Source organism: Rhinoderma darwinii, chromosome 1 (genome assembly GCF_050947455.1).
Source record: "Rhinoderma darwinii isolate aRhiDar2 chromosome 1, aRhiDar2.hap1, whole genome shotgun sequence".
NCBI lineage: Eukaryota > Metazoa > Chordata > Amphibia > Anura > Rhinodermatidae > Rhinoderma > Rhinoderma darwinii.
This window is the reverse complement of record NC_134687.1, coordinates 44,950,290-44,961,427: the sequence shown is the minus strand read 5'-3', so window position 1 is coordinate 44,961,427 and position 11,138 is coordinate 44,950,290. Positions and strand designations below refer to the sequence as shown.

The 11,138-nt window shown below is 43.1% G+C and overlaps 1 protein-coding gene across 5 annotated transcripts in view; it reads right to left on the bottom strand.

Moving 5' to 3' along the window:
• Nucleotides 1–7,346: 7,346 nt before the first annotated feature.
• Nucleotides 7,347–11,138, bottom strand: part of LOC142729245 (uncharacterized) — a 39,444-nt gene continuing 35,652 nt past the window's right edge. For all 5 annotated transcript variants that reach the window (XM_075849251.1, XM_075849249.1, XM_075849250.1 and 2 more), the window contains 3 exons: nucleotides 9,765–10,040; nucleotides 8,269–8,298; nucleotides 7,347–7,632 (listed from right to left, as the gene is read on the bottom strand). In XM_075849251.1, the coding sequence (XP_075705366.1) occupies nucleotides 8,282–8,298; nucleotides 9,765–10,040 (293 nt within the window). In that variant the 3' untranslated portion in view covers nucleotides 7,347–7,632; nucleotides 8,269–8,281. The remainder of the gene's footprint in view (nucleotides 7,633–8,268; nucleotides 8,299–9,764; nucleotides 10,041–11,138) is intronic.

The window sequence follows — 11,138 nt, the reverse complement described above, 5'->3', positions numbered from 1 at the left end:
CACTGAAATGTGTCATTAGAGGAGTCCTAATACAACACGGGGCACGTTTGAAGCAAGAGAATGGGGTAACTATTGCGCGTCTCCTGACTCAGATTCGGGATTTGGAATCATGTCATAAACGAATTCCATCTTCACAGGTTTTTGTGGATCTTACTACAGCGAGAGAATCCTTACGCTCCCTCATAGATCAGTCCCAAGCCCGGTTTAGGGATCGGATGAGGAAGCACTCCTACGAATTTGCAGACAAGTGTGGTAGGTCTTTGGCGCGGATATTGCATCCCCGTACACAAGCGTCCTACATCCCTAAAATTCTATCTCCCTCGGGCAACGAGGTTCATGACCCGGCGGGTATTACTGATTGCTTTAGACATTATTACTCGGCCTTATATAATATTAAAGGTCAATTTCACGATATGCAGGCTGAGGCGTTGCGGTATAAAATCGATCATTATGTGCACAATACTGCGTTGCCGTCTTTGGAGTATGGGGAGGCTTCGGGGCTCGAGGAAGATTTTGTGGAATCAGAAGTGGAGCGTGCTATTGGAGACTCACCCTTGGGCAAGAGTCCAGGGCCCAATGGGTTTAACAACAAATTTTATAAGACATTTAAGGCTCAACTGGCTCCCTTTTTGACGAAAGTCTTTAATTCTGTGTCTTCCTTGTGTCCCTTTGCGCCCCACTGTTCCTCGAGGCTCACATCACCCTTTTACCCTTTTACCCTTTTACCAAAGCCAGGCAAGGATCCAACTTCAGACCCATTTCACTAATTAATATAGATGTAAAACTTTTCGCGAAGTTGCTTGCCTCTCGTTTGTCACCGTTGTTGCCTGGCCTGATACTGGATGATCAGGTGGGGTTCGTATGTGGTCGGGAAGCGCGGGATAACACTAACAAAACTCTCCTTTTAACATCATACTGCCAATCCCGTAAGATACCGATGTGCTTACTCTCGGTAGATGCCGAAAAACATTTGACAGAGTGCACTGGGTGTTCCTCCGCAGTGTCCTGGCGCAGGTTGGCCTTGGCACTACTATGGTGGATAGGATAATGGCATTATACCATAGACCTACGGCTCGGGTTTGTGTTAATGGACTTCTATCTGATTCCTTGTCTATTGCTAATGGCACGAGACAGGGGTGCCCACTCTCGCCCCTATTATATGTTCTGGTCATGGAACACCTGGCCGTGGCACTGCGGAGCAACCCTAATGTTAATGGTGTACGTATTGGATCACAGCATCATAAACTGGTGCTTTATGCAGACGATCTCCTTGTATACATTACAACTCCCATGATTTCTTTGCCATCTTTGACTGAGGAATTTGAGCGTTTTGGTCATCTAAGCAGTTTTAAAGTTAATTACTCTAAATCTGAGGCCTTGAATATATCTCTTGATGCTCCTCTGGCTACCCATCTCGCTCGGGTTTTCCCATTCAAATGGCAAACTATGTCCTTAAAATACCTGGGGGTGCATGTTCCCACGCAACAGGCAGACCTGTTCGCCTTGAATTACACGCCTATTCTGCAGCGTACTTTGAAGGAATTGGCAGAGTATGGTGGGAACCGTATGTCATGGTTTGGGCGTATCAACGCGGTCAAAATGGATATTTTGCCCAAATTTTTATACCTTTTCCAGACCGTCCCTATTGTAGTACCATCGGGCTTTTTCAAGACCTTACACAGGGCCATAACTAAATTTGTGTGGGGCTCCTCTAAGCCTCGCATCCGTTTTGCTGTCCTTAGTCGTCTAAAAGTAGATGGGGGCGCGGGTCTTCCAGACTTTAAACGATACCATCAAGCTGCATTGATTATGAGGGTAGTGGATTGGTTCCGCTCGGAAACAGGTAAGCAATGGGTGCGCATCGAAAGAGACATGTCTCCTCTTGCATTGTCCTCTCTGCCGTGGTTGACTGTCCTACAGCGCCATATGCTATCTTTGCCTTTCCTCACACGTCAGTTTCTTGTAGTCTGGGAGCGAATCTTTGGTGCTGCGGGCCTTGTTCATCGCCCGGGTCCTCTGACTCCTCTCTTTGACAACCCCTCCTTCCCTCCGGCGGTGGGTGTTGACACATTCCTCTGTTGGGAGAGAGGAGAGGGTGGATATTTGGCTGAGACCCTTACTCCTGAAGGGGCCATCTTATCAATGAATGTTGTCTCTGAGGCCTGCCCGGGGAGACGATCAACCTGGTGGTCATACTTACAGTTGCGTTCCTATCTCTCTTCCATGGAAGACTGTCTGGTGTTGTTACAGGATAGGACTCCTTTGGAACATTATTTGTCTTTATCAACTGCCCCTTCTCATGTCTTGTCCTATTTACATGGGATTCTCCTGCCCAAATTTTCTTTCTCTCAACTGTCCTTCACTACTGCATGGGACGAAGAAATGGGGGTTCAACATTCTGAAGAGGAATGGGGTACTTCTTTCTTTTTAGCTCACAAACTACCAACGTCTTGTTTTGCTCAAGAAAAAAACTACAAAATACTCACCCGGTGGTATCGTTGTCCTGCTTTGTTGCATAGGATATTTCCTGAAGTGTCTGCTGATTGTTGGAGGTGTGGGGAGGCTCCTGGAACAATGTTGCATATTTGGTGGGACTGTTCCAGGATACGTCCCTTCTGGGGAAAGATTTTTGACTTGGGCAACAAGCTCTTTCACACTTTCACACTGAGGTTCACACTGAGGATTACTCTCCATGGTTCCTGGATCACTCCCACACCTCAAAAGGGGTGTCTTTAGGCATTTCCTGACTGCGGCGAGAACGGTGATACCTCGTCACTGGAAGTCTCATACTGTTCCTTCTTTGACGGAATGGGTAACAGAGGTGAACGGGATTATGAGGATGGAGGAATTGCTGTCCGCTGACAGGGGCAAGTCTGTGCTCTTCGTCCAAACTTGGGCAGTGTGGTCTGGATTCCGGGGTGGTACTGATCTACCTCTCTGGCTGGATGGAAGGTTCTGAGCAACTTCTGTGATCTTATGCCATGCGCTATGTCTGTCTGTGTTTCCCTTTGTTGTCTGGTGTCTTGTGTTGGTGTTATAATATATTTGTGCCACTTATACGTACCAACTCTTACTTCACTGGGGCCTGGTCCCCATGTTTATTGCACTATCTTGATGTGAACATGGTACAGTTAGTACCACTGTATTTTGATTAATACGCACTTTAGATGGCTGGGAGGTTACCTCCCATTGGTGTTCATGCATTTTATATACTGTTCATATACTATAAAAATCTGTATTTTATATTGCGTGCAATTTTTTTGGCAATGTTGTACAATGTTTTATATGCTGTAATCTTTTTTTGCAAAATAAAAATCTTGATAAAGAAAAAAAAAAAAAATGTCTTAGGACGCGTGTGCACTGCCTTGCCATTTCTGAAAGGCTCAGCGTGCGCATATACAATCTGTCCCCAAACAATCCCTGATGCTCAGTACAAATTTACAGCAACCTCACTGGTCACATGATGCCTGAGCAACGTTGGTGCAACCTTAGTTTGTTCCTGCAAAGGTTCCAGTCCATATCCTGCTACTTGCTACCAGTCTGTATCCTGCTGCCTGATAGGAGCCTGTGGCCTACTACCTGTTGCCAACCTGTATCCTGCTTCGACCCACTACCTGCTACGAATCCGTGACCTTTGAGCGATACCTGTCTTTTTACGGTATCATCTGCCTGTACCTGAACCCCACGGTGTTCTTCACTGTTGTCTACTGGCCATTGGGCCAGCTGCTACTCACACCGGGACCACCTCATGAGGTAGCGACCTGGTAGTCTCCCCGCAGAGAATTCCAGATCCCCATACGGGTGTTAAAGGCTGAATAACGGGGAGCCTACTTACACTACACCCTTAGAGTTGGCCCTAAGTCCAACCAGTTGAGTAGCACAGTGGGTCCGCAACCCGCTGGTTATTACAGTCCTAATACTTACAGTATTGTTAATGTTTCCCCATAATGTGGATATTCCACACCTAGGATTTTGTTCTTCCTTCAGTTAGGCCTTGATCTGAGATTTGGATTATCTTCCCTAAATGCTGAGTATCTGCTCTGCTCAATTTTCTCAGCGGAATTTGGCCTCAAGCTAAATTTTTTCCCAAGGAGTGGCTCATGCGGCCCCCTGTTTAGGCATCCCACTGAACCTTGGGAACTCAATTTGGTTCTTGGGGCTCTTCAGGTTGCTCTATTTAAACCCCCTGAGGGACAATTTGGTTGATTTCCTTCATGGAAGTTTGACTTTATGGAACTGGCTGCCCTATCCTGCAAGTCTCCTTTTTTGTACATTCATAGGGATAAGGTAGTTTTCTGACCTGTCCCATCCTTCCTCCCATAGGTCGTCTCGGCTTTTCATATCAATGAAGAGATTGTCCTCCCTCCGTTTTGCCTTGCCCAATCTCACGAGAGGCAACGGGTTTTACATTGCCTTGATGTGGTGAGAACAGTCGTTTTCAGCACCCCTTTTTCTTTTTTTGTCGTTCCTGAAGGGCCACGTAAGGTATTGGCAACATCTAAAGCCACCATTGTGCATTCGATCCAGTTATGATTACGGTGGCCTTTCGATCCAAGGGCAGAGTTCCTCACCTTTGGATCACGGCCCATTCTGCCAGGCATCAAGCCTCAGTTGCTCAGGTCTGCAAGGATGCTACCTGGACTTTGGTGCACACCTTCACCAAATTTTTCCAGATTCATACTTTTTTCCTCCTCAGATGCAAGTCTCGGTCGCAAGGTGCTGCAGACAGCCATGCATTAGGTGGGTCACATAGCTGTACTTTTTCTTTACGTTTTTCAAACTCTCTGGGACTGCTTTAGGACATCCTATTTTGTCCCCGATGATATAAACGAGAAAATATGTTTTTGTACTCCCTGTAAAATCTTTTTCTCGTTGTATTCAGTGTGGGACACATATCCCACCCTCTTTTTGGTTTGTTCCAGGACCAGAACTGTTGTTCTGACTGTTTGGTTAGTCTTTCTCCCAGGAATGTGGACATGTTGTTGCTTCTTTTTTGTCTTCTACTGCTTTCTGTACAAAACCGATTTAGCCACTGTCTGTGGAAAGGGTAGGGCCTGACTGGGCAGAGCCAAGACTTCTTCCTACGTAGTGTCAGCCTCCTATTGGCAAGGGCCTATACTCATCGGGCTGTCCCACCCCCAAAAAAAAACAATGAGAAAAAGCTTTTACGTTAAGTATAAAAATCCAATTATTTTGTGTATACCATTCCTGTGGACACCTAAGTGTCTCCATAGTAACAGATAACAAACAAACCTTGTGTAGTGTGATACAGCATGTTAAAGAAGATTTTGGCATTCACTGATCTGTTAAAACAAATTCTTTATTTCACTTGTTAAAAGAAACAGCGTGTTAGATACAGCTAACATAGGGGTCCACGTCAGAAGGCTGTATTTACCATGCTGTATCTTTTAACAAGTGAAATAAACTGTCTGTTTTAACGGACTGGTGAGTGCCGCAATCTTCTTTTGCACTGTATTGCTGTATTGGACTGCATTGAGTTTGTTTCTTTTGCAGAGTACCACCTGTTGATACCCCTGACTAATGGTGTTTTTTGGAGAGTACCAGTGATCTTTGAGACCTGTGTAGTCTGATCCGGCACTCACACTCCCATCTTCCCCCTACTTCTTAATAATGTACATTTGGCGGGTTAGTAAGAAGTAGGGGATAGATGTAAGTCTACACAGGTTGGTTTATAATTATAAAGATGCATAGGACTGCATGTGCTTCAGACACAAAACTAGAATAATTTTAATCAAGAGTTTTAGATGCATCGGAGCAATCAATAGAATAAACCAAAGGGGTACAAGGGGTTTTATCATCACAGACATTTTTCAGACTCCTGAAGTCCCCTTGTAAACTGCTAATTGTGTTGGCGTTAGCCATGGTCAACCAAGGGAAATGTAGTTTTACATGGCAGCCATTCAGATAAATGGCTGTCCACGTAAGACTTGGACAACCCAAGTTAACCAAAGCTAGAGCTACCGAGCCCCTTCTAAGATGTCCATATTTCGTAATAGGCATATGTCTCATCGCACCTCAACTATGTGCAGAATACCTTGGTACATGTGAAAAAGCATACAAATACTTCAATAATGCAATGCATTTAATGCACATATACATATTTTAGATAGTAAAGACATAAATATATACAATGTATACAGAGAACATTTGGATAATTATCTTAATTTCACTAATAAGCCATATCCGCCTATGCATCATCCAGGACCCACGGCATTAGTATGGGTTTCCTTTTTAACAGGGCTGTAGTCCTCACAAGTGGATACTTTTCCTTGAAAACTGGGACTGTACAGGATAAGATTTTTACATTATAGGGAAACAAGGATATGCATTCACGAGCCCTGAGATTTTAAATACACTCCTCAACATTGAAATTACAACACCAAGAAGGAAAAGTTTTGGAATTGTGGAAATCACAGGATCAATAGTCATGTTAATGATATACAAATGATAAAAAGATGGATCAAAATATTCCAAACATCTTGATTTATGCAGTATCGAGCATGAGCGCTAAGCTCAGAAATAAACGCACTTACACGCCTTGGCATGCTATAATTGAGTTTATTAATGGTTGTCTGAGGAATGTTATGCCACGATGAATGCACTTACGCAAGTCATCAAGCTTGGCTGCTGGCAGCTCACTTTGCAATTTCTGACAAATGACATCCCAGATGTGCTCGATGTGAGACGAGTCCGGAAACGCTGCAGGCCATGGTAGCACGCTTAGGCCACGCAGGCTGCTCGCAGCAGCACGAGCAACATACGGCCTGGCGTTGTCCTGTTGAAAAATGGCTTCTGGGACATTTTAGAGATGGCCGTACCACTAGTTCCACGATCAAATCAATGTAAGCCGAGCTGTTAGTGCACCTGAAATGAAGGCTAGAGTGGTCCGGCTACTGTACATTATGCCACCCCAAACCATAATCCCAGGAGTAGGACCGGAGTGACGTTCCCTTGTGAAGGCCTCTTCATGGCATTCCCCACGTGGTCTCCAGACCAATTTCCGGCTATCATTGCATCCGAGACAAAAGTGTGACTCATCGCTGAAGAGGATAGACCTCCATTCCAGCCCCCATTGACGTCTTGCTGTGCACCATGATGGCCTTTGAGAGCAGTGGCGTGTGGTCAATGGAACACCTGTAGCTGGACCTCTGGTTCGTAGGCCAATGTCGTGCAAATGCCTTCTGATGGTTTGTGTCGACACTGGTTGCCGCCTTAGGCTTGGGATGCGACATCCAATTTCACTTGCACTACAGAATTGAACACTACACGCCATTCTTCCAATCAGACGATCTGTCCATCTTTTTCAAGTACCCAAAATGCGCTAATATATTTAAGGATATCTAGAATGCAAGACGATTGTAAGTCACAAATTTCATATAAAATACTGAAGGGCTTCACAAGAATGTAGTTACAATGTAGGAAAGGACAACTTAGTCAAATGACATAGACCACAGAAAATAGAGGAGCGTTTATTGTTGAGGGTGTAAAAATGGTATTTGAATGTATACAGGATGTTGGACTGAGTAATTCATTCTCCGTATCCAATAATCTTCTGGTGATGTGAACCACTTTCTAATCTTTGCTGATACATGACCATACAGTGGGTGTAACCTGTAAGCACAAAAAGGGTAAATGCAGAAGTAATATCAAGTTATCTTTAGAGGGGGTAGTATGAGATGAGATTCTTTTTTTGGGCCTGAAGAAACAGCGCCACTCTTGTCAATGGGCTATGTGTGGTATTGCAGGTTATACCTATTTATTTAAATGGAAAAGGGGGAAGCTGTAAAACCAGACAAAGAACAGGGAATCTTGTAATTGTATATTTAACCTTTATGGTACACTAAATATAGAAATAAAAAAAAAGTTTGAATTTTGGGGTCATGATTTTTGTTCCTATTAATACTTTGGAATGGCATTGAATTTGCACACATTGCTGGAAAATTAAGACATAGCTATTTCCCTTTAGGTAGGGGCATCATAATGCCCCTTCTAATGTGATCAGCAGGAGCAATTCCACCAATCACATACTGTAGAAGGAAGCAGCTGTCAGATGACCACCACTCCATTGTCTGTGATCCTACACTGATGGAGAGATTGGCTATATGGCAGACAAGGAACAGTACAGCAGCAAGCATGTATGTCAGTACATTACAATCATCTAAATTGTGACAATTCAAATTATTTTTCTTAATTGTAATTATAGAGAATAAAAATTACAACCCTATATATTGTATCATTTATACTTACTGTAATTATCTTTTTACCTCAGTTGAGGAGCTGTGAAGAAAGTAAAAATAAAAGACAGGGTAAGAACGAATACTAAAAAAATTATGGACAGGCATCTCTATGGGCTTTATGGGGAAGACTGCATGCATCTTCCATTGGTACCTCCTTGTAAAATGAGACTCCATTCACACTACGTTTGGCAAAGTATGGCAGAAATGTGTCTAAAAAATGTGTACTTTATTATGTAGATGGCTTTATTTTCTTATTATTTTTATAGGTTATAGTTTTTTAGAATAGTTACACTATTCATTTGTAAAAATAATACAAAATATACTTTTTCAAGTTCTGGCTAATTTTACTCTAATTGCATAGTACAATCCTAAAATAAAGATATTTTTGTGTCCGTTATCATCTACAGTTAATTTTGATGTATGACACCCAATTTTACGGAATTGTACTTGGGCATGTGCTATGGCAATGATTGATGGGGCGATCTTAAGGGGGCACTACCGCTGAGCTCTACCGCTCTACCGCTTCTGTCTTCACGCCTGGGTGTACTGCAGTCTCTGACAATTGGGCACCCAGCATTCGTCTGCCAAATTACTCTCGGAGCTGACCCATGCAAAACCGCACTGTAAATGTATAATTGTTAGGATATCCTTTTCTCAAATAAATAGCCTATGGTGTTTTTATTACACTCACCTAACAGTAAGGCCCCATGCACACAAACTTATTTTTTTCCTCCCGTAAATACTGGCGTAAATACGGGTCCTTGGTCACACGTATTCGACCAGTATTGCACCAGTATTTACGGACCCGTTTTCTCTGCACTAATCGGCAGCCCCTTCTCCCTATCAGTGCTGGATAGAGAGAAGGGGCAGCTCTTTCGGGCAGAGTTTCCGCAGCGATTGAAAGTAAAAGAAGTTCATACGTACTCTGGCCGTTGTCTTGGTGACACGTGCCTCTTTTGACATCCATTCCGACCTCCCTGGATGATGCGGCAGTCCATGTGACCACTGCAGCCTGTGATTGGCTGCAGCGGTCACATGGGATGAAACATCATCCCGGGAGGCCGAACTGGAGGAAGAAGCAAGGAGTTCTGGGTAAGTTAACTTTTAATACTATTAACTCCAGCGGAAGTCACTGTCCCAGGTGCTGAAAGAGTTACTGCCGATCAGTTAACTCTTTCAGCACCCTGGACAGTGACTATCCCCTGACGTCGCCTATCAACGCTCCCGTAATTCCGGGTGCACACACGTAGCCACCCGTAATTACGGAAGCCCCATAGACTTCTATGGGCCTGCCCGTGCTGTAATTACGGCCTGAAATAGGACATGTTCCATATTTTTCAATGGCCCGGGCACCTTCCCGTAAGAAAACAGGAAGGTGCCCATGGCCAATAGAAGTCCATGGGCGCCGTAATTACTGCCGTTTTTACGTTCGTGTGCATGGGGCCTAAGTTAGACCAGAATGTTGCCATTGAAACTTGAGTATAATAAAGTAGACAATTTGCTTACCGGATCTGGTACACCCATTTCTAAGCATTGAAGCAAGTTGTTCATAATCGATGAGCACTAAAGCTTCTAAAAGCTGGTCTCTATGAGTCCTCATTCCTTCCTCGGCTTTACTTAACCAAATCTTTAGCATCTGGTATTTTTGCTCTCGTAAATTAGGGTACAGTTTACAACATAGCTCCATCTCTGAATTATCTATGCGAAGAATCCTCATCAGATGAATCCAGTCATCATTTTTAATATGTAAAATTAAAAAATAAAGCTCATCTACAGAAAAATCTAGAGATAAAAGAAACGTAGCATTAGAGTAGAATTATTCATTTCTGACTGCCTGCGTTAGGTGTCTGACAACTCAAAGCCATTGTTCCGTATTATGGATCTGCAGGCGCATTGTGGCGCTGTGTTACAGGGTTATTTACCCTTAGGGTACATTCAAATGTAGTGGCTAACGTGCGGTTACCAACCACATCTGAAAAAAACACGTGTTTCTAATCCGATATTTTGTATTTTTTCCATGAGGCGGCGATTAAAATCCCAGCTGCGTCAAAAATTGCACGCAATTTTTCAGATGCATTTTTAATGCGATTTTTCAGCTGCACCTCAACTGCTACAGAAATATAATCTTAGGCCAGGATCACACACACAGTTTTGATGCAGTTTTGGTGCAGTTTTTGAAGCCAAAACCAGAGTGGGTCTAAAAAGAAGTAAAGGTAAAAAGAAAAGATTGATACATCTTCTTTCTTTTGTGCCCACTCCTGTGGTTGGCTCATAAAACTGAGCAAGAAACGGCACCAAAAACTGCATCAAAACTTTGTGTGTGTGTATGACCCTGGCCTTAGAACAATGCTTCTAGAAGACAAAAGCTCTATAATACAGAATGAATGAAGCATGCCACAATTCTTTGCAAACAGAATCCAATTTGAAAAGTTCTCTATAAAATCCAGAGGTACATTTAGGTCCAGAATTATTTGGACAGTCACACAAGTTTTGGCATTTTAGCTGTTTACTAAAACATTTAATATACAGTTATATAATCAGTATGGACTTAAAGTGCAGACTCTCAGCTTTAATTTGAGGGTATTCACATTCTAATTTGAGGAAGGGTTTAGGAATTACAGCTCTTTAATATGTAGCTGCCTCCTTTTCAAAGGACCAAAGGTAATTGGACAATTATCTCAAAAGTAATTTAATGGGCTGCATGGGCTATTCCCTCGTTAATGCGTCATCAATTAAAGAGGCTCTGTCACCAGATTTTGCAACCCCTATCTGCTATTGCAGCAGATAGGCGCTGCTATGTAGATTACAGTAACGTTTTTATTTTTAAAAAACGAGCATTTTTGGCCAAGTTATGACCATTTTTGTATTTATGCAAATGAG